A 24,807-nucleotide genomic window follows, 5' to 3' on the forward strand; every position below is an offset into this window, starting at 1 on the left:
AAGCTAAGGGAGTTAGAAGAAAAGATAAGGAAGCTGTCAGGAAGCGACGAAGAAGATAAGTTAGCCGAGGTCATAAGCGAGGCCAAGAGGACCCCTTTCACACAAGATTTAGAACTAAGGGCCTTCCCACCCAAGTGCACGCTCCCCACATTTCCATCTAGGTTCGACGATACGGGAGACGCAGTCGAGCATTTGAAGATGTACACTATGTCCCTAATCCAATGGAAGAACCATGAGGTGGTAATGTGTAAATTCTTCCCGGCAAGCCTGGAGGGCGAGGCAAGGAAGTGGTTCTACAATCTCCCACCAGGAACAGTCGACAGTTATGAGACTCTAGTCGAAGCCTTCCTCGAAACTTACATGCAGAACAGCAGACCTCGGCCCAAGGTCAACAGGTTATTCACCTTGGCCCGACGGTTTAGAGAGCCACTCAGGTCGTTGACCGATCGATGGAGAAATTTGTGCACATAAATTGGGAAAGTACCAGTCGACTAGAAGATATTCGGGTTCGAAAACACATTAGGGAGGTCGGACCCCATCTGGATAGCCATGTTTACTGAAAAACCACAGACATTGAAAGAAATGAGGAAAATGCAAGAGCATTTCATCGCCCTAGGAGAAATTCAGGAGGAATCAAGGGATAGGGGAGTCCAAGAGGCTAGTGCCGCGCCCGAGTCGACATCGGACGATGTTCAACGTCGGCCCGAGAAGAGACCGAGCCCACCTGCGCGAGTAAATGGGAAGAAGGAATGGTTAGCTAAAGGAAAGAGGACGAGAAACGAGGCGAGAACATACACCCCTTTGAATGCTCCACTAGAAGAAATCTTCAAAGAGGTCGAGAAAATGAGTGACATCATATACCCAACTTCAAGAGGGATACAGTTCGAGGAGAACAAGGATCACCCAGAGTATTGCCATTATCATCAATATCGAGGCCACTCTACAAATAACTGCCGAGAAGTAAAAGACATCATGCAACATCTTATTCGAGACGGTTACCTGAGACAGTTCGTCCGACACCCGGCCCAGACGACCGCAGCGCCCGATGCACTCGTCCACCAGGTAAGGATCGACAGATCCACGCAGTTTGTCAACACGATTTCACATTCGGCCACTCAAGCATACAATTTGAATCCTGGAATCATGTCTAGAATCCACAAGAGGGATCATAATGGGAAGGAAATTTTCAGTGTAGCAAAAGCTTTGCCGATGGAACCCTGGATGATGCGACCCATATTTTTCTCGGCTCAGGATGTCCCGATCAACGGCCAAGCTCACAGTGATCCCTTGGTTATCACCCTGCTGATTGAGGAATTGAGGGTAAGAAGGATACTAGTGGATAGTGGGAGCTCAGTCAAAGTACTCTTATACGACACGTTCAAGAGGATGGAGTTGTCAGATGATATACTCGTCCCATCGACATATCGTATCTACGGTTTTAATGGGACCGTGACCATCCCAAAGGGCGAAGTAACCCTAAGGGTATCAGACGGAGGTGGTTACCTAGATACGTTTACTACATTCTGTGTGTTCGATGTCGCCTCTCCCTATGAAGCTATTATCGGGAGACCGTGGATCGCGGGAATCAAAGGAGTGGCATCGGCTTATCATCAGAGACTATGATTCCCAACGTACAAGGAGATAGCTTAGGTCGTAGGAGATTCACAGGCAGCCCGACAGTGCATGCAGGTTGATGCCCAAATAAATGAGGAGTGACGAGCACGATAAAGGAGAGAGAAGAACAAGGCTAAAGAAGCCAAATCGCCAGAGGACTTGGAAAAAGTTATTTCGCAGGAGGTCATGGCATACGAAACACAAGGAAGCGAACCTTCATAGCAATTAAAGGATACGACACCGATGAAGGAACCAAAACCAAGCTTCTCGGCCGTAGAACCTACTCGGGAGATTAATTTGGGAACTGTAGAAGAACCAAGGATAGTGAGGATCGGGTCGTTACTATCAGACGAGCAAACAAACCAGCTCGTGGCGGTGCTAAAGGAGAACATGGACGCGTTCGCATAGGGCGTGCGATATGGAGGGCATAGACCCGGAGGTATGCTGTCACCATTTAAAGATCCACCTAAGCTTCAAACCGGTCGGATAAAAGATGAGGCGAGTCGCGCCAGAATTACAGACGGCCGTCGAGAAGGAGCTAAAAAAGTTACAGGAATCGGGAATAATTAGGAAATCGCACTACCCACAGTGGATATCTAACATGGTCGTAGTACCAAAGAGAAACGGAGGAGTCAGAATCTGCATCGACTTCAGCGACCTGAACAAAGCTTGTCCGAGGGACAGTTTCCCTCTCCCAAGTATCGATCAACTGGTGGAATCTATAGTGGGGTACGAGGCACTAACATTGATGGACGGATGCGGGGTATTACCAGATCCCGCTGGCTCCCGAGGATCAAGAACACACCTCCTTCTTCACACCAAGGGCCCTATACTGCTACACCAAGATGTCGTTTGGGCTGAAGAATGCAGGCGCCACATATCAGAGGTTGGTGGAAGACATGTTTGAAGACCAGATCCACAACACCATTGAGGTCTATGTCGATGATATTCTAGTAAAAAGTCGCCTAGCCAAGGATCACATCCGAGACCTGCGGGAAATTGTTCGGACGATGAGAGAATATAAAATGAAATTTAACCCGACCAAATGCGATTTTTGGGTCACATCGGGAAAATTTTTGGGATATATCATCACTCCAAAGGGGATAGAAGCAGATCCCGAGAAAGTCAGAGACATCCTCGAGATGCCTTCACCAGCCACAATAAAAGACGCACAAAAGCTGAACAGAAGTATAGCAGCATTGGGGGGGATTCATATCTCGGTCGTCCGACAAATGCAAGGATTTCTTTAGCACTCTTAAAAAGGGAGAGAAATTCAAATGGACGGACGCCTGTGAGGAGGCGTTTCAGAATATTAAGTTACATCTTGCAAGTCTTCCAGTATTACAAATACTCGAGCCATCGGAGGTCCTCACATTATACCTCGGGGAAACTTCATATACTATCAGTGCAGTCTTAGTTCGAAATGAAGGGAGCGAGGAAGAACCTGTTTACTTCATCAGCAAAACATTAAGTCCGGCCGAGAAAAATTATACAAGGATGGAACAGATGATTCTAGCGCTAGCTTTCTCCACCCTGAAGCTAAGGACGTATTTCCAAGCCCATCGGATTCGCGTGCTCACAAAATCACCTATTGAGGCGGTACTGGACAATGCAGGCCGATCTGGAAGGATCTCCAAATGGGGGGAACAAATTAAACAGTTCAATGTTTTCTACGAAATGAGGACAGCAGTGAAGGCACAAGTAGTGGCAAATTTCTTGGCAGATTTTCAACTAAGTGACGAAGATGAGGTCGAGGACATACACGGAATGGAAGAAGATCAAGAAGACCCGGCCGACTTACTCGAATCAAGTAGCCCATCACGTTGGGAAGTATTCGTCGATGGAGCGTCAAACAAAGATGGATCGGGACTTGGGATAGTCTTTACCACACCAAAGGGATGAAAAATGGTCCATTCGTTTAGATTGGAATTTAAGGCGACAAACAACGTCACCGAGTACGAAGATGCGATTCACGCCCTGAGGTTAATCGTCGAGATGGGACTACAAGATGTAAGACTAACTAGCGACTCGCAGTTGGTGATCCGACAAACCACAGGCAAATACGCCATCCATGACCCGATTTTGCAGAAGTACTGGGAGCTCGCTCAATTCTATATCGACCAGATCCCCAGCATCAAATTTCGCCACATATGTAGAAAAGATAATCGACATTCGGACGCATTGGCATATATTGCATCCCAGCTCACTGACCCAAGTGTGCAGGGTATTCGTGTCATGAGACTCCTCGCCCCATCTATACCAGAGACACCCGAGGTGCACGTCGACGTGGCTATCAACACGTCCGACAGTTATCCGGACGGAGATTGGAGAAAGCTGATTCATTCGTACTTGGAGATAGGCGAGTTACCAAAGGGGCGACCCGAGATCAACAAAGTGAAAAGCAAATCGGCCGCTTACGATCTAAGATACGGAATACTATACAGGAAATCATACTTGGGACCACTCTTAAGATGCTTAAGTAAGGAAGAAGGCCAGACAATCTTGAATAAACTACACTATAGAGCAGCCGGAAATCATAGCTCGGGCGAAGTCTGTCAGTGAGAGCGAAAACGATGGGATACTTCTGGTCGTATATGAACGATGATGCAAAACAAATGGCGCAAGCTTGCGAAGAATGCCAGCGGTTTGGTAAAAAGATACATGCACCGTCAGTAACCCTAAACTCGGTAGTATGCCCCTGGCCCTTCGCAAAGTGGGGGATCGATATCGTGGGACCATTACATGTGGGATCGGGTCAGAGAAAATACTTAATAGTAGCGACGGATTACTTCACTAAATGGGTGGAGGCGGCACCACTGAGACATATCCGTGACAAGGACGTCTTCAAGTTCATTTGGGAGCACATCATATGTCATTTAGGAGTACCGGCGGCCATCGTCTCGGATAATGGAAAACAACTCCAGGGAGAAAACATCGACCTACTATTTAACACCTACAACATCAGGAAAAGCAAGGCTACCCCCATATACCCTCAAAGTAATGGGCAGGCCGAGATCACAAACAAAACTATCACCGATAATATGAGGAAAAAGTTAGATGGAGAATACGGTGATTGGTGCGAAGAACTCTACAATTTTTTATGGGCCTATTGAACCACTTGAAGGGAAGCAACAGGGCTATCACTTTTCATGCTGACCTATGGAACCGAAGCGATACTACCAACTGAAGCAATGATACCCACCACAAGAACTGAAGCCTAGAGGCAAAAAATATCGGCAGATCTAATATTGGCCAAGCTCGATGACTTAGAGGAAACAAGGGAGATGGCGTTGCAAAAAATGGAGAATTACCAAAGGAGACTACAACGAGAATACAACAAATGAGTTCGGCCAAGAGAGTTTCAACCGGGGCAGTTAGTGTTGAAATATCTAGCCGATTGGGAACGTGAAAAAAAGGGCGTTAAACTAGCGGCAAGGTGGGGAGGACCATACACAATCGTGTCTAAAGATGGCGAGGGAGCTTATCGATTACTCAAACCAGACGGAAAACCCGAGTTAAAACCGTGGAACGCTCAACATCTGAAACTCTATTACCCATGAGGGGTCCGAGGGAAACAGGTAAACATACTTGTCATTCATTTCTTTAAAACCGCGAGGGGTAGAAAATATGACATGAGCGACCAATGGTCATTCGTACTCGGGGCAAAGCCAGTGAGGAAGTGCCGAGGTGACTTACACTCGAATGGTCATTCGTACTCGGGGCAAAGACAGTGAGGAAGTGCCGAGGTGACTTACACTCAAATGGTCATTCGTACTCGGGGCAAAGCCAGTGTGGAAGTGCCGAGGTGACTTACAGTCGACTGGCTATTCGATACTCGGGGAAGTGGCAGTTTGCAAGTGCCGAGGTAGCCTAAGGGTACTGGTGGTTGGAAGCCAGATACCAAAGGTTGTTAAGATACTATTTCTTCTCATCTAGGTAACCTACTTACATCTGAAAGGTTACCCCCATCGCAGGTGGCCGTGACCACTTGCCCGAGTTGGTTGGTCGATAACCACTCGGGATTATCGGTCCTAGAACTAGGACGACTAAAACCCTTCCACTGAATATAAAATATAGTGATGAGATACCTCGGCTGGGATATGGCATCGGGCCCGATGACCCTCCTTGTTGAGTGTGTTCGACAGAAAATGCATTAATACTAAGACATGTGACATCAAATGCAGGTATGGAGCACAAGCAGCAAGATAGCAACCATAAAATTAAACAACGCCAACACAATAATAAAGACGGAAATTGTCAAGGAAAAGAAAAAAGAAAAACGAGCTTGGCGACGCAGCACCCCATTCAAAGAAGTTGTTCAAATAAGCATGGGTCAAGTGTTCAAACGAATTACAACCCGCGACAAAGGGAAAATTAGTGAGAAACACTACAAAAGACATGATCAACTCCGGGGTGGAACAGCACCGGCTCCCCCCTTTCTCTGATCAACCTCGCGGCGCTTTTGCGCGATGTACTCGTTCACACCGGCCTTGATCGACTCAGAAAGCTCGCTCTGATGAGCATTTCTCTCGTCCACAATCTGCTGAGAAAGCTGGTCAGACCTCGCCTCGGCGGCATGGAGATTAACCTTCACCTCACCTTTGGCCTTCTTCCATTGCTCCACCTCCTGCCAGAGATTTTTCACATTTCGCTACAGAACCTCTACACAACCCTGCTCGGCTGCAACAAAACATCATAAGCATATTAAACACGGAGCATAGCAGAATACGGAGTAAAAACAACAAACTAACTAGGTCTTAAGGTCGCCCCAACATGCACTCCAGAGACCTGACAGAATTGGCAATACAGATTCTAACGACTCCACAGGCTTGGCCAACTCGTCCTCGGCCTTAGAAAGCTTCAAGGTTAACTCATTATAGTATTGTTCATTGAACTCATTCGAAGGGAAATATTTCTTGTGATCACTCCACTCGGCCCTCTGACGGTTATAGGACACTTGTAGCATCGATAACTGGGCTTGGATCCACTCTAGGTCACTCGACATCTTATCGAAACCCTTGGTCCTTTCAAGAAGATCTCGGTTGGACTGCTCGGCCACAACTTTTTCCCTCAAAATTCGTCGCCGATCTTCATGAAGATCTCGATTTTGAAGCGTAAGGGAACAATTTTGACTCTCCAGATTATCGGCTAGTAACGTTTTATCACCAGCAAGTCTTTGAAAGATGCCCAAGCGGGCCCGTAAGTTATCTATCTCTTCGGAGACATACTCAAACAGGCGATATTTGTGCAATTCCTCTTGAAGTTGCTGGATCTCGGCCTCCTGTCGGCCTATATTCCCATCCTTATTGAAAATTCGTTGTCGAAGATTCTCCACAAGATCTTTCTCGATATCCCACTTTCTCTTCATAAGCCTATACTCCTAAGAAGCGTCTAGATCTATACTAGAAATTTCGGCTAGAAGAATAATAATTGACTCAGGACATCAGTATGAAGAACTCAATCAACACAACTATTGCAAAAAATATACCTTGCGCATCGGCGAGTTTGATCTCCAGATTGCGAGATCGTTCCTTCTCCTGCTGAAGAGCAGCCTCCAACTTCCTAATCTCCTGACGACGGAAAGCATCCTCCAACCTCGACCGATTCAACGCCTACAAATTCCATCCCAAGACGAGATTAGTGGGGACCGATAACATCCAAAGGAAAAGTGCAAACAAATCACTTACCAAATTATCAAAAGCCGGCGCGATATCACGATACAGGGGCACGACAGAAATCATCTGCTCATCAGTATAGGAGCCGAACTCCTCAGAGTGCAATGCGCCAAGTGAATCACAAATAGGGTCAGATATGGTAAAGGACGTCTGAACACCCGAGGGAGACCCAACATCCTTCTGGGGCAACTTTTGGAGTGATGTTTGGGTCGTCCCCTGATCACCAGACTGCACGACAGGAGTCACAACAGCAGTCTCCACACAAACCTCCGCTTCCTTATGACAAACAGTATCCTCATCAAACAGCTGATCATCCCCGAATATATCGTCCTCATCATCTTGATCGGGGATATCGATCACAACGTCCGAGCTTTTCAACACCACGCCCTTTTCCGCCACCTTCCCCCGAGAAGGATTACGCCTTGGAACCAAACTTTCACTACCACGAGTATCGGACCCTCCAACATCTTCATCCTCGCGTCGAGGGAATTTCTGCACAAGGTTCAGCGTCAGAACATGTGAAGGCAAAAAACAGGGGAAAGTACATGTACTTAGAATAAAAGCTATATGTTTGTTACCTTCCCCTGATCCTCCTCGACCCTTGTGCCAGCACTCCTCTTATTGGAAATAGAAGCCGATTTGGTAGACTCGCCCTGAGGCTTAACCTACGACAAGAAAGTAATCAATACCCCAAGACGATACAGCAGGAATCAAAGAAAGTGGAAAGAAAGCAACATGCTTTATCATAGTTAATCACCCAGAATGGATAAGGCTCTGCAGGAAATTGAGGAGGAGGAAAGCTACCATGCAAAATTTGGCCGCGAACAAGAAGTGGAACTCGGTCCCAGTATGGGTCATTGGTGTGGCGAGCACGCCTGTTGGAACCTTTACCAAGGGGATCAGCATCTAGCATCAATATTTCAACACCCTCGGGCATAGATTTCTGACGGTGAGGGCTAGCAGCAAAACCAGCAAGGTCGCCATTGGTAGATGTCCCGCTCCGGTAGTTCACGATAAAATTGGCAGAAGTGTAATCGGGAGCGTCTCCAGGCTTATAGGTCGACCAATCGGCCGTAGATCCATGACCATCGCCTCGGTCTCTCCACTCATTCATCAGACGGAAAGTGTTGCCATTCCACTGAGTCAAGGCCCGATACGGACGAAGCTGCGACAATACCTCATAGTAAAAAGGGCTGGCAGGGTTGTATAGAGGAAAGTGAAGGCCAAGTTCCAACTGCCCACGAGTGACGATGACCGCCTCGGACGACTGCTCATGCTTATCGACATCGGTCTTCTTCAACACACCCGTTTATCCCAATACTAGGGTCACTTCATAGTTTTGAAGACTGAATTCTTCCTTCAACTGTTCAATAAACTCATCATCAGACAAGTCTTTGGAGACTCTCTTATCAGCTCTACATGAAAAGGAGGGAGAATCATCAGGAAAAAGGGAATTTATAGCACGATAATCGTGATGGGAAGGACTCTCAATCTAAAATAAGGAATCAAGAGAAACAACATCGCCCTCGGAGAAGGTATCACTCACGCACCTTTTTTCAGTCATTGACGGAGAAGAAGTATCCATGGCAGAAGGCGAACAGAGAGAAATGAACTTTGATGGAGAGAGAAGTAAAAGGAAGAACCAACCACGACTGTCGCAAACCTCACCAACATAAACAGCGAAGATGAAGACTGAGAAGATAAAAGGTCACCGGAGTTAATGGTGTCGGCAAAGAAAGAAGGTGAAGAAGAAGAAATAACAACGCTTGGTTTCTTTGAAAATGGCGAATAGAGGAAAGAGAACATAAAGGGGGATATTTATAGGATAAAGTGTCTTGACCGACATCATCGGTTACAAGTCATAAAGGGATGTTTAGTGGGGAACTGCATGGAGGAATTCTCGGCATGCTCAAGGACGTGGGAAGATGGAACGATTTTCTTTTCCTCGTGCCAAGCACACGAGCGAAAGAAGGGGCATAAATGTAGGTGTAGATAATCCACAGGGTTAGGTGGCGAGATCTTAAACTATGATACACCGAAGAGAAAAGATCGGTGAAGCACAGGATAGAACCAAATATCACAAAGAGCTAGGTGTCACGTGGGTCGGACGTGACGGCCCTATAGTTTCCGGATGGGACGTGACCCTTATCCTCTGACAAGTCGGACGGACGATCAGAAATCACTTGGTCAGACAAAGGGAGCTGTTCAAACAATGGGACGATAAGAAAAAAGGGCGACATCGTGTCAACCAGACGATCAGGACTCGGCCTCAGGTGAAGAACTATCAAATACCAAGACTCTATCGGCCATACTAGAAAGATTGGCGAGCTCCAACACAGGCCCGATAGGGAACATCTAAACTGATGTAATGTGACCAACATTGTAAATCTGTTGTACGTCGACCTTGGCCTATAAATACAAGGGCTGGTCGAGAGAGAGAGGGGCAGGTTGAAAGAGAGAGAAACAAGACACTACATTTGAGAGTTTGAGAGTTACACCATTTGAGAAGGAGAGAACACCTTGTAATGAAAGAAAAGAAATAATAACATTCATCCTTTCACCCCGTGGACGTAGGTAATCATACCGAACCACGTATATCTTTGTGTCTATGTTTATTGAACATCTTTACTTAGTTTTAATTCATCTTCTATACCATTGGATGTAGTGTGTGGGTTTATGCCGCTACAAGAGCATTACAAAAATGATCTTGTTTTTTTTTAACGCACCTCTGTTTATTCATAGAAAGAAACGTGTGTATATAGATGAAAAACTAGCGTTATTGTACATGGACAGAATAGGGCAATGTCCTAGCCTACGTTGAGTGAGCGAGTAGTGGAATCTGCGGGTCTTGGTCGGTTACCGGTTTTTACAATGGGAACTAATTGGATCGTGCATAATTAAAGGTAGGAATTACTGTTTAGTCCAATTTTTCATGACCCAATTAATGGCTAGTCCACCCGTGAAAAACATTTACTCCCTAGTCCAAAAACATGTTTTTGGACTAGATTATTTACTCTCTAGTCCAAAAACTTCGTGGAGATTATAAAGTGTATTTTTTAAATACCTAAAACACCCTTCCAGGTCTAATTAGTATCAACACATGTAAATGTTACTAGTAGTATGTTACTACATACTAGTAATATCAATACGGTGATACTACATATTAATATGTACTATAATAGTAGTAACAAAAATATCTTACTAATTTGTTACTAGTAAATTAGGTAACTACTTTACTATACTAGTAGTATACTATATACTAGTAGTATACTATATACTAGTAACTAGTACTAGTAGTAAAATGTAGTGTAACTAGTACTAGTAGTAAAATGTAGTATCAATACATAACAATTTTTTGATATGTAGTATCAATACATAACATACTACATATCAATATATAACATACTACGTATCAATATGTAGTGTCAATATATAACATACTACATATAACATACTACATATTGATATGTAGTATCAATATATAACATACTACATATCAATATGTAGTATCAATACATAACATAACAGTATTGAACATAACATATTGATACTACATATTAATATGTAGTATATTGATACTACTAGTATATTGATATTAATATGTAGTATATTGATACTCGATATATAACATATTACTACTAGTACTAGTTAGTAGTAGTGTACTACATATTACTACTAGTATACTAGTTACTACATATTACTACTAGTATACTCTTTACTACTATACTACTAGTTACTTCTAGTATACTACATATCACTACTAGTATACTAGTAGTAGCTATACTACTAGTATAATAATTACTACATATTACTACTAGTATACTAGTTACTACTATACTACTAGTATACTAGTTACTACATATTACTACTAGTTATTACATACTACATATGTAGTAACATATATATATATTAATAGACATACTATTATATGTTAGGGTTAGTAGAGTAATTTTATTCTTTTCAAAAAAAATTTAGACTAGCGAGTAAATATGTTTTCCCGCTGGACTAGCCATTAATCCGAATCGGATTTACTGGACTAAACAATTCTCAAATTAAAGTGGTACAAAGCGGGACTACTACTGAAAGAACTCTAGCCTTCTTGGCTACAGCGTCAGATTTAGGATTGGTGTAGCAACATGATCAACTAAGGGAGCTGGGTACATACTGCTGAATCATCGACGTTACCCGTCAGTCGATTATCATTGATGCATTGGTGATAATGTCAATCGGGATAAGAAAGAGAAGAATTCTGACTTCAACCACGTGAAGGTTTTGAAAAGAGTTATGGCGTCTGCATGTAAGGACGAGATGGCCCATCCAAAACTTGCTAAAATGTCTATAAAGTCGAGTTATCCTGATCCATTAAGAAATCATCAATGTGCGCATTGCCCATTTATCTGGTGAAAGCAAAAAAATAAATGCTTGGTCCACAGGGTGCGTAGAGGTCTAGGACTCCGGCAAAGGGGTTGATGGACTTTAATTAACTGGTACTATGTAAATTGATGGATAGCGTTGAAAATATGGCCTTTAATTTGATGGAACAAGACCACATGATTCAATGCCGAATAAAAATATACCGCACCATAAAATGGTCGCAATATAGATTGGTGTTCAAAAGAGTGTCCTTGGATATTTGTCTTCAAATCTGTTGTTGGATGGATCAATGAATGAAGAGGTGGTAAAGCTTCGGTCCTATTGCCAAATTTGCTCTTAATTGGACTTGGGATCACTATCTTACACCTGTGTTGGGTCTTGCTGTGATAACACAACAGTTAAGCAAGAACGATTTTTTGGGGACCATGGTTTTTTTGGGGACCATGATTTTATTTTGGGTAAAGGCATTAGAAGTAATTTTAGGTCACCCCATATCTAGTTATTTATTTAATACCTAATCTACCTTCTTAATTAATTTTTGGTTATGATTAGTGAATGATTTAGTTAAAAACAATTAGTGAGATTAAATTAAAAGATGGGTTTATTGTTAGTTGAGTAGAATTATTGAGAGAGTAGAGTTACAGAAGATGAAGGAGAAAAACATGGAAAATAATTTTTTTTCCAATTCACTAAGTTTGAGTATTCAAATGATGAAAACTCATATGATTCTTCATCTCCATCCTCTCCTAAAATATTTGTTAATCTTCAAAATGATCCGGATTTGAACTGGATTTTGAACAGTTCGGTTACTTTATATGAAGAACAAGTAACCAAACTCATCTAAAGTTGTAGTTCGGTTGCCTCGTGAGATGAACAAGTAACCGAACTCATTTGAAAGTGTAGTTCGGTTACTTGTTCCAAACACGCAGGTTACCGAACTCTCAAATAATAGAATTTCTAGGAGTTACAGCATTATGTTCGGTTGGTTCTCAACTAACTGAACTTTGGTGTACAAAGTTCGGTTGGTTCGCAAACTGCATGCACTTTTGATCTAACCGAAATTTACGTAACATAAGAGTATATAAGTTTACAAAGTTCGGTTCTTTCGCAAACTTGACCCTAACAGCTAACCAACCGAACTCTGATTTCGGTTTCTGCGATAAAATTGTGAAGTTACCGAACTTAACAAACAAAAAAAATGTGAAGTTCCAGCGTTTATTGGCTAAGTTCGGTTACTTTGTAGTTTTAAAAGTTTTTGCGAACAAACCGAATTCTATTGGCTAAGTTCGGTTATTTTGGAACTCAACATAGTGGCCACAACAACACAGTTCGGTTAGACTGGATTTGTTTTTTTTCGGTTCTAAGGGTGGAGTTCGGTTACTTTGTAGTTTTAAATTTTTTTGCGAAACAACCGAACAGAGAGTTCGGTGACTTAGTTTTAAATCCAATAGAACCGAACTGTTCTTCGTGTTCTTCATTTTCAAGGAGTTCGGTTAGTAAACTAGGGTTTTTTGGAAAATCGGCCTAACCGAACATGGCTCTGTAACTCTTATTAAAACCCTATTTTGATGATTTCTATTCGATTGAAGCAATCAAAATCAAATTAAAGTGAAGGGTTTGTTGGAAAATACCTCTGGAGTGGTCCCATGGCAGAATCAGGTTGCGGCTGGCGTCTTTTATACTCGATAAAATTATTATGTAACCGAACTTAATTGCGATTGCATTGATGTTGTTACATTTCTTAAATAGGCGGTGGCGGTGGTGATGGGAGGAGGTGGTGGTGGTAATCGGTGGTTGGTGGTGGTGATAATTGGAGGTGGTGGTGGTGGTAATCGGCGGTGGTGGGCGGTGGTGGTGGTGGTGGTAATCGGTGGTTGGTAGTGGTGATAATCGGAGGTGGTGATGGTGGTAATCGGCGGTGGTGGGCGGTGGTGGTTATATATATAGGTGGTTATTAGGTTGGTTTTAAATTAAATTAGGTTAAGGGTAGGTTAGTCATTTCAACGTTTTAGGACACCCCTTATCACTATAGAGAAGGTGGCCTAATAAAACCATGGTCCCCTCAAAAAAACCACGGTCCCTAAAAAATCATTCATAAGCAATCCGGGAAGGAAATGGATGATGGAAAAGGAAGGATAAATCTCAAATCTGCAAGGATTGAGCCAAATCTAGTTCACCAAGATCGCAGCCAAGGTTTAGTTTCATTAATATTCAGATTATAAATAGGCCAATGATTAAACCCTAATCAGCCTCAATGGATTGGACACACGTGTCCCCTATCTATGAACACAGTTATTCAGATAACTAACAACGGAAATTGATAAACACACTCAACTAACTACTATTGGCAGCCAAATAGCTAGCCCCTAATCCTCACATTGTGACATTGCCTTCCCCTGAAATTGATCTTTGTGCTCAAGGGTGAACTTAGGATAGTGAGCGCGGATATTTGAGAGATCGTCCCATGTACCATTTTCCAGTGAGGAGTTACTCCATTGAATCAATACCTGTCTGACTAATCTGCTTCCCTGTAAGATAGTTCTGGTATGCAAAATTTTCTCAGGTAGCATGATAACCTGACCTTCATGATCAACAACTAGTAAGGTGGGTGATGGTGTGTGTCTCTGACCAATGTGCTTCTTAAGTTGAGAGACATGAAATACTGGATGAATGCGAGCCTGGAAAGGTAACTGTAACTTGTATGCGACCTGACTAACCTTTTGCAACACAGGAAAAGGGCCATAGTACTTGGAGGAGAGCTTAAAATTCTTTCTTAGGGCTAGAGATGCTTGCTTGTAAGGTTGTAGCTTGAGATATACCAAATCCCCCACCTCAAAAGACATATCTTTTCTAGACTTGTCAGCATCCAATTTCATTCTCTCTTGAGATTTGTGGAGAAACTCTTTGAGAATGTCTAGTAAAGAAGCTCTTTCCTTCAAATAAGTCTTAACTGCATCCACTGAGGTGGTAGTAGAAGGAGTAAATGCTTAATAAGGAGGTACATACCCATAAAGTGCTTGGAAGGGTGAAATTTTCAGGCTAGTATGATAGTTGTTGTTCTACCACCACTCTGCAAGATCTTACCATTGACTCCATTTGCTTGGTTTGTGACCAGTGAGACGTCTCAAATAGTTTTCCAGACAAGCATTACCTTCTCAGTTTGTCCATCTGTTTGGGGGTGGTAAGTTGTACTGAGGTTGAGACTGGTGCCTGGAGCTTTAAATAAATCCTGCCAGAATTTACTTGTAAACACCTTGTCTCTGTCAGACACAATAGAAGATGCTAATCCATGGAGCTTGAACACTTGATTGAGAAAAGCATGAGCCACAAAGGAAGCTATGTAGGGGTTTTGTAGACCTAAAAAGTGTGCATATTTGGTGAGTCGATCCGCAACAACCAGTATAACATTCTTCTTATTACTCACGGGTATACCTTCTATGAAGTCCATAGTGATATGCTGCCAAGCTTGATCAGGTATTGGTAAAGCTTGAAGTAACCCAGCAACATTAGTATGGTCACTCTTGTTCCTTTGTCAAATATCACACTGAGAAACAAATAGGACTATGTCTCTATGCATTCCCTTCCTATAACGTTTAATAAGATTCGCTCCCACAAAAGTCATTAAATATTCAGTTGTTATAAATAACCAAATGGGGGTATTTGTTAATATTTTATAGAACAAAGCAACTGAAGTTGATTAAGTTGCAAGGAATGGATAGAGATATGATTGAGGAATCCTTCTTCACTACTAAACAATTGTTAAATTAGTATATTCATATATTCTTCATTAATCACAAATTATCACCAACCGTGAGATAACATGTAGACATAACTATCCCCAAAGTCCATAATCTCACCGGATAATATATTTGCTCGATTATCGAATCTTTTCTGTCTGAGCCACCAAGAAGTATGATTTAAAGGTATAACCCAGTCGAATACTTTATGGTTTAATTGCGAATGCAGGGTTAGTTTTAGAAGTTAAACTCAATATGCCTGGTTTAGATACTACTGTTGTCTTTACACACGTTTGTTCCACAAATACCCTCTGCAAGATCTCACGTATTTTACTTAGCATTAAATTAAACAAACTGATTTAATTGGCTACCAAAATAACATATATCAATCAATTATGAACATTCATTATCGTAAAAAAAATTATAATAATATGAAGACTCAGTATATCTTAATATGATAACTCAATTCATGCTTAGAACTTAGAATTGAGGTTTTCTAAAGAATACTGAGCAATTTCAGTAATTACTTCTATATAGAATCGAACGATTGGACGTCTCCTAGACAGCTTGCCTGCTAGTATAGAGCAATAACGTCTTCAGGATGTAACAATGTTTTCCTTGACTATATAAAAGAAATATGACGCTTCAACAAGCTCATATTCCTCGACTCTCATATAATTAATGCTCCTAGACAGCATGCCTGCTAGTATAGAGCCATCAATTAACTATCTTTATTCCTTAAATTCATTAACTGAATATTCGGAAATATTCTACGTTATTCATAATATTTCATTACTTCAATTCATGGTTCTTCCCAGCAGAATTCCATGGGTTAGTGATAAATATTCAACGTACGGGCATCTTAGCCGCCATCGAGTAAGCCCCAAGGAAATGGTGCAAGTGTATTCAGCCATAAATGCACGAGCACCTGAATGCACGAATGAACATTCGGTAACACGAAGGAACGATCAAACCATGGAGAAAATAATAATAATAAAATATCTAAAGAAGGCGTTAAGGGGATCAAGTCCGCCGGTCGGTCGGTCATGCCGCCATGGTCGGTCCCACGCTTCTCCCTTTATTTTATCATGTTTTATTATTTTCCTTGATCCCATGAAAATCCCTTCAATTGATGAAATTCTTTCGTTTCATGATATTTCCTTCACATTAAGGAAATTGTACAAAAATTACATAAAATTAGGAAAGGTGTTACGGGACCGTGGTCATTAGACGGCCGGCCATGCCCTAGCCGTGACAGTCCCACACCTTGTAATTCCTTATTTTATTAATTATTTCCATCATCTCATATAAATTCCTTAATCCTATGAAACTCCTTCGTTTCATGGTATTTCCTTCACATTAAGGAAATTATACAAAAATTACATAAAATTAGAAAAGGTGTCACGGGACCGTAGTCACTAGCCGGCCGGCCATGCCCTAGCCGTGACTGTCCCACACCTTGTAATTCCTTATTTTATTAATTATTTCCATCATCTCATGGAAATTCCTTAATCCTATGGAACTCCTTCCTTTCATGGCAGAGCCGGCCCTACCATATAAACGGCGCGAGCCGGCCCTGACATATAAGCGGCGCAAGCCGCGCTTGAGGCCACGCAAAAAAAAGGGCCACAAAAATGAAAATATTCCTTTACATTTTCAGTCTTGCAGCCGATAGAAGAAGGACTTATAAAAGAAGGACTTTACGTAACACTGATGACATATGTGGGGCATAATTAAAAGATATATTTGTAAAGGGTCACTAACAAAACAAATAGATTTATGAGGGATATATTTGTAAAGGATTACTAACAAATAAACAGATTTAGGAGGGACCAAAAGAAAAATGACATTTTGTATAATGATTTTGCTTAACAGGGAGCCACAAAATTTTTTTTAGCTTTAGGCCACTAGAAACTCAGGACCGGCCCTGTTTCATGGTATTTCCTTCATATTAAGGAAATTATATAAAAATTACATAAAATTAGGAAAGGTGTCACGGGACCGTGGTCACTAGCCGGCCGGCCATGTCCTAGCCGTGACCGGTCCCACACCTTGTAATTCCTTATTTTATTAATTATTTCCATCATCTCATGGAAATCCCTTAATTTCATGATACTTCCTTCAAATCATGAAAATAATATAAAATTAGGGGAGACTCACGGGACCGGGCCCGGGCCCTGGCCGAGCGACCATGCCCAAGCCGGTCCCACACGCCCTTATTTTATTATTATTAATATTATTTGTTTCCCTCATCTCATGGAAACTCCTTCACTTTAAGGAAACTCCTTGATTTCATGATATTTCCCTAAAATCATAAAAATAATATAAAATTAGGAAAAATGCCATGGGACCGGGCTCATTGGACGGCCGGCCATGCCTTGGCCATAGCCGATCCCACACTTCATGATTCCTTCATTTTATTATTATTATTTCCTTAATCTTATGAAGTTTCCTCAGTTTCAGCAAAATCCTTGATTTCTTCATATTTTCTCAAAATGTTGCTCGAACGCACATCAAAAAATATCAAAATTCTCAGGACTGAGACGTGGACACTTTAGTGACGTGAGCATGTTACCTTGACCAACCAAGGTTGACTCTTTGGCTTGCAAGGATCCGGTCCCACGCATTTTCACAATTTGACCTAATTTGCACAATTGCACGCATTAGGTCCAGAACTCTTCCAAACGACTTGGAATTTCATAAAATGATCGTCAGTCGATCCCGTGACGAACCAGGGACGGTTTAATGACCCCTTGGTCGGTCCTTAATCTCTTCATAATTTATTAGGTTTTATCACCTAAGGTTCAGACGAGCATTATTTCAATAAATAATTAAGCCAGCATTTGATCATCTTTTCACAAACTGGTCTTCAGGAGACTTTGGTATTTTACTCACTAGAGAATCTGGGCGTTAGATGGTCGACTCATCATCCCATGTAGTCGGTCCCTCCTTCACTCTGTGGTTGATTTTCAATAAATCCTCAATTGATCAAAATTAGGATTTCGAATCCAAAGCTCTACAAAACATAATTCTGAGCAGATTCAAACACTAATAATTTTACGTTGATCCCGTGATCAACATTTTAATTATCATACTCGGTTCAGTTGCCAATATTTTAAATTAATATTTTATTTGGTTCTTTTACCAATAATTCATCAAACGAGCAACATTTGCTCAAATGAGCAATATTTGCTCAGACTAAGGAATGTTGGTTCAACTATCAATATTTAACAATTCATCGAATGAGCAATATTTGCTCACCTTAACTATCAACATTTACTCGAGAATTATACATCTGTCTCAACAAACACGTTCAATTCATGAGTCTTAGAACATTTTCAAATCACGTTCGACTCAGTAATACGAGGACTCATCGTCCCACAAAGTCAGCAACTGACTAACTAAATACACTCTGGCTTGCAGACTCCACAATCACGAGACATCAATCGTGTCACATGGGGGATATTAACTAGGTTTTGGTCTGGCGGCCTACGACACGTGTGTTCATCCACGATGAGAATGTGACTAAGTCGTGCAAGCGGTTGAAGGAGTTGACGAAGTAGTTGGTGGACAATCAACCAAATCTCCGCACGATGAGCAACTGGTTTTAACACGATTTCCACTTCCCCACTCTTTGACTCCAGCAACTGTCACACTTCATGGGATCAAGGTGTTTACAATTCTAGCAATATAAATAAATCTCTGAATCATGATTGAAACAACATACAATTCTCGATAGACAGTCTTTCGTCTACACGAACTCATCGTCTTAGCAATTACTCTCAACCGAGTAAACTCAATCATTCAGAAACTATTTTCACGCAAAATACAAAACACACCAACAATCTTTGATCACCATTGATCTCACACATTTCTCAGCTTTCCTCCTACAGATCGACCCATCCTCTCTTGTGACCGAATTGACTCTGGAACGACCATTGTCTTGGTTTAGGCCGGAGTCTTACAGATTGATCTCTCGAACTTAAAGCACTCCCTTCTTGCAGTGCATCTGTGTGAGGTTAAACATTTCGCTTGGTTCAAGGAGTCTCCTCCGCATGGTCGTCTCCTCAATTCCGTAAAAACCAGCAAATCGTTTTTCCCCATCTACAGATTGGCGACCACAGTGGGATATTAATCTCTCGGTTGCAATCTCAATTCGTCAAGATGGTCGGTCTTAGGTCTGGTTCAGTTACCAATTCGGGTTCAACACCCAACTCTAACATTGCAAGTTCTTGTGGTACTGCCACTGCAAGTACTACTCCTCTCAACGTTGCAGGATCTAGTGGTACCGCTAACACCACTCCTATGGCCAGCAATGTCATGCCACATGATTACTACTACTCCTCTGAGTGCTGGTGCTCCAGTGATCACTCATGTCAATGCTGCAAGCAATGCTACTGGCACTGTGAACAATCCACCTCCTAGCGAATCTCCTGAAGAAACCAGAGGAAATCAGCCTACCATAGTTGATCGCATGAAGGTTCAGACTGAAATGGCTGCAACGCAGAAAGAGTTGTGTGCTTATCTCAAAACTCTCACGGACAAGCTTGTGTCTGAACAAACTCAGCCTCAACACGAGAAAGGAAAATATAAAGAAACATCTTCAACCGCTGATCCTGAAATCTCTCCAATCCATGTTGTAGATGATGAAGAAATCCGCAAAGCTGCAAACGATCCACCATCAAAGGAACCTGCAAGTTTCATCACTCGAGAGTACCTGAAGCGCTTTTTAGAAGATAGAGGAAAAAACAAGACATCATTTGTCCACCGTCACCAACCTCCGTACCCTGCTGCTACACAAAAGATTCCTCTGCCAAAAGGTTATACCTCTCTAACGTTCACTATTTACACATGTTTCTCGGTTTCTGGAATCACTAGGTGAACATGAGCACAACCATGTCGTCCGTTTGAAGGAATTCTCAAAGTCTCTGACAGGCAGAGCATACACATGGTACAACAACATTGCACCAGGAAGTATCACCAGTTGGGGAGAAATGATTAATTCTTTCTATAGAAAATACTTCTTCGTCTCAGAGAAGATCACTCTCTCTGATTTAGGAAAAATGTCTCAGAAGCACAATGAACATCCGAACAATTATGTGAAGAGGTTCAGAGTGCAAACTTTGGATTGTCATAACCCGAATGTCACAGAAAAACAACTGATGGACTTGTGCATCAACGGAATGATCCCGGTCTATAGAGCCTTGCTGGAAAATCTCCGGTTCCAAACTTTCTCAGAGCTTCATGAAGCAACCAAGCGATCAGCAACTACTGCACCTACTTTACTGGAAAGAGCAAAGTATGCAAGGTCGAGAAACCTCGAAGCAGTCGACGCCTAGTCAACAATCAGTACAATCTCCAGCCTTCAACGAACGTTGTTGCTGAACGGAAAGCCGAGACACAGCATCAGAACGCTTCTCCAACATCCCAGGCTCCTCTGAAGGCACAAAGAAAAGATAACCAACCCTGAAATGCACAAACCTCGACCAGGCATCAACGAACGGGGAAATGGTCTGACAGACTCAAACTTCTCTCTTCTCATGAAGGAGTGATCGAGTTACTGGAAGTCTGGGTTCAAGATGGTACAATCAAATTTCCGTTCATCAGGAGAGAGCCAACTGAAGAAGAAATGGAGAATCTCCGATACTGTCGCCTTTATAGGTTCATCGATCATCCAATAAGTAACTGCAATATTTTTAAGCACATCTTCAAAGAGAAGGTTGATCCCTAATAGCTTCAACTGGGAACTGAAGGAGTACACAAGAATCCTCTCCAGTCAGAACCTTTACACTCTGAACAACCAGTCAAAGAAGAAGTTCAATCGTCGATCGAGCATATCTGCGAAATTCCTCTATCTGTATAAGGCACAAAGGAAAGACATGTTCACAACACCGAATTACATTGTGTCAGACGTCTGTCCATCCCGGAAATATTCCTTGAACCTTCATCCACATACAAGAAGATGCACGACTGAGGACTGCTTACCACAGACCATATCAGAGGAAATGAATTCAGAAGAATGTTGATCGATGCTGACACCACCATCAACATCATTTAACTGAAAACCCTCAGAGCCGCAAGTATCACTTGACAAGAAGCTGCTTGTGATCTATCTCAATCAGAGACCTTGAAGGAACGTTCGAAAATACTTATGGTTATACAACATAAGTTCAACCTAGGCAGAAACCAAGTTTCACACATAATCAGGAAGATCCAGGATATGACATGTTCTTCAGACGAGCGTGGATTCATGCTGAAAAGATGGCTACTGACAAAGACCTTTGGTTGCACATCTCTTCAATGAAGAAAATTCTGATCCAGAAGATTTGGCGGGTATTCCGTCATCAGAGCACTTGGAGGAATTTCGAACTTTGACGAGGTTGAAGAAAGAACCTACAAAGATGCATAGACATTCATCAAGAGGTTCCGCACTCATGCAAGTCTCATTCCTCCCATGTCTATGTCATTTATTTCCTCACCTGCTATCCTAGCATGGGGACTTAATATGCTAGCAACTCTGCTATTGCAAGACGAATGGTAGCTTTACCGCATTAGTATTTTACCAAGTTGGTGAATCTGACATTTCTCCTAATTGAACACTGAGATGTTCATTACTGAGATGATGTCCAAGCCTGGCAAAGAACACTTTGCACGTAGCCTTGCAAGAGTGTTCATGTGTGCCACAAAATCAGAAAGCTCTGATGTCTGCACAAGTGTTGAATCCCACTACTGCAACGAAAGGAGTGCTGAATCAACAGAAGATACGCAGGGCCGAGATGATCAAACCTAAGATCTTAAGGGATATGACACTTCAACGCTCAAGCATCTAAGAAGCTTTCAAATTGTACTCCCAATCAAAGAGTACACCTTCTATAATGAGGCCTCTAGCTTCAGCAAAAATACTTCGACGATGACACACTGATTCAACACCAGCACGATCAAAGTGTAACTGAATTTATCCCATGATAAGACTTCTGAAGCAGATGCAACATCATTCATCCATGGATGGCACAAACTCCTTCAACATACACCGGGTACTTGATCTTATTGGAGAAATCAATTATATTTCAATAAATGTTATCCACATAACAATTTATTGCAACCTGATGTGATTCCATGAAAATTCATCAACGAGTCTCTCTACATCACAAGCCCCTGCATGACTGAGGAACTTCCTCTCTTCACTGATCACATCCAGAATGGAAACTGCCTCTGCTATCTACCGCAACAACATCGATTCCCTGACAAGGCACTTCATAGTAAAGGTTCGGGAGAATTTTAGTTGAACCCTACACCCTTATCTTAGGGACGCTCAACTCATCAATTAGTTCGTGAATGTAAAGGCTCACTGGATGAAGGAGTAAAGACTATGTCGATAATCATGGATCTAGCCTTTTCGGTCTCTGGAGCAACTCCGACCATAGTATCGGCATCAACAATCATTTATGGAGAAAATTCTATCGTGATCCAGCATCAACGACGGTCTCAGGGGCAACATCCTCATGACCAGCTTCATCAATTATCCCTTCTCTGAAGTGTTACTCGATGGATCGGACTTCTCCAAGCACTAATGATTCATATCAAGGTGTGTAGACATGAAATATGTTCACATGAAAGTCTTTCCGAAGCTTGCACAACAAGCGGGCACAATCCCAAGTCTTCTACAAGATGTTCTCATCACCTCTACAAATGAGATACAACATACTTCAGCCCATGGGTTTACAAAAACGTACCAATGATTGAGGAATGGGACAATACTTCCTCAACTAAAGATATTTGTCTATGTCTATTCTACAACATACCAAAATGGCGCATCAATCAGACATACGAGCTGAAAGATATGGCCTCCACACTCAAGTTCATGGAATCTGAAAACTTGCACGGGATTACAAGTTACAAATGTGCACGCTTCGTTGGCTGACCTAGACAACTCCAAATTGGATGATTCTTTATTCATATGATAACTCGGTCTCTTAGCTTCAAATGTTGGGGTCAAGCACCGAATTCCGACGACGTATGAGGTTCCTACAGCCTCTAGAGCATACAACATGCAAGCAGAAATTCGTGGACGGGATTCATAACCTCTACAGTAGATCGATGTCCACCATGTCTTTTCGCTAAGTCTGTAGGATCAGAATATCGCACAATAGTAAAGCTTGCGAGAATGTAGCAGAGCCTGCGAAATTGTAATGAGAGCCTGAGAGAACGTAGCACGGGATCCGAAAATGGGGGAATATGAGTTGTACTCCACTACATATAAGCTGTCATCCATTATGTAAATACCTATATAAAGAGAAAGACAAGAGAGAGAAAGGAAAATAATCAAAAAGAAAAAGGAGAGAGACACTTTAGGGAGGACACATTTATATATATATAGAGAGAAGAATTTGTATTATTATCTTCTTCTTCCTTCTTCAACCAAGAGTTCCAAATACTCATTAATGGAGTCTCAATTGTAATCCATATGTAATTACAAAAAATCATAGTGAAGATCCCTAACCCCGTGGATGTAGATCACATTGATCGAACCACGTAAATCTTGTGTCTTATTTTCTATTTCTATTTTCATTATCTTTATCTTTATTTTCATATCAAATAAGTTTAGATCTAGAAATCATAGTCATGATAATACAAGGGGTGCGTTGTAGGATTTCCTGCAACTAAATTTTTGGCGCTAGAAACAGGGAGGAGTAAAGGATTTATCCCTCTTGTAGCTTGTTGGTTCAAAAAATTTCCATGAAGATTAGCTACTGTATATTTTTCTAGATCTACAAAATTTAGGTTCAAAAATGGAAATTTTATGGAAGAAATCACACTTTCAGGGAGTAAACATCATCAACAATTCAAAGACATGAAAATAGTGAGAGAAAAAATTAGTTGTTGTGGTGAAATTTAAGGAAAAAAGGGAAGTTTCAGTGGAAGATTTTCATGTTCAGGAGAAAGCAAGAGGCATTTTGTGAAGAAACAAAGGAAAAACGAAGATAATGATAAGAGTCAGAAGTTGTGATTTCTGTCACAAACAGAAATTCGCACAGATGGTTCAAGGCTGAGCGAACAATAAATAGGTCACGGGTTCGAATTCGCAGAGACACATATTTTTCATTTTCTTCTCATTTGCATGGGAGAATAAAATAATAAGGAAAAAAGTTATGCGCTAATTTCGCAGAGAGGTTCTTGCACAATTGGTCCAGAGAGCAGTATGTGTGTTCGTGGTCGCAAGTTCGAATTTTCCTACGAACATAGTTTTCTTCTTTTTTACAGAGAGCGAAAAAATAATAATTTCGCAAAGTGCCTCTCACACAGTTGGAATTTGATTACTTCGCAAGAACTTTGATTACTTCGCAAGAGAGGCTTAGCACAGTTGGTATGATGCAAGAAAATCCAAGAAGCAGGTCGAGGGTTCAAGT

At 41.7% G+C, this 24,807-nt stretch overlaps 1 protein-coding gene across 1 annotated transcript; it reads left to right on the top strand.

Annotated features, from left to right (window-relative positions):
• Positions 1 to 549: 549 nt before the first annotated feature.
• Positions 550 to 1,623, top strand: LOC113295150. The gene has a single exon (XM_026543498.1). The coding sequence runs from the start codon at positions 550 to 552 to the stop codon at positions 1,621 to 1,623; it is 1,074 nt and encodes a 357-aa protein (XP_026399283.1).
• Positions 1,624 to 24,807: the final 23,184 nt, after the last annotated feature.

Source organism: Papaver somniferum, chromosome 7 (assembly GCF_003573695.1).
Source record: "Papaver somniferum cultivar HN1 chromosome 7, ASM357369v1, whole genome shotgun sequence".
Classification (NCBI taxonomy): Eukaryota; Viridiplantae; Streptophyta; class Magnoliopsida; order Ranunculales; family Papaveraceae; genus Papaver; species Papaver somniferum.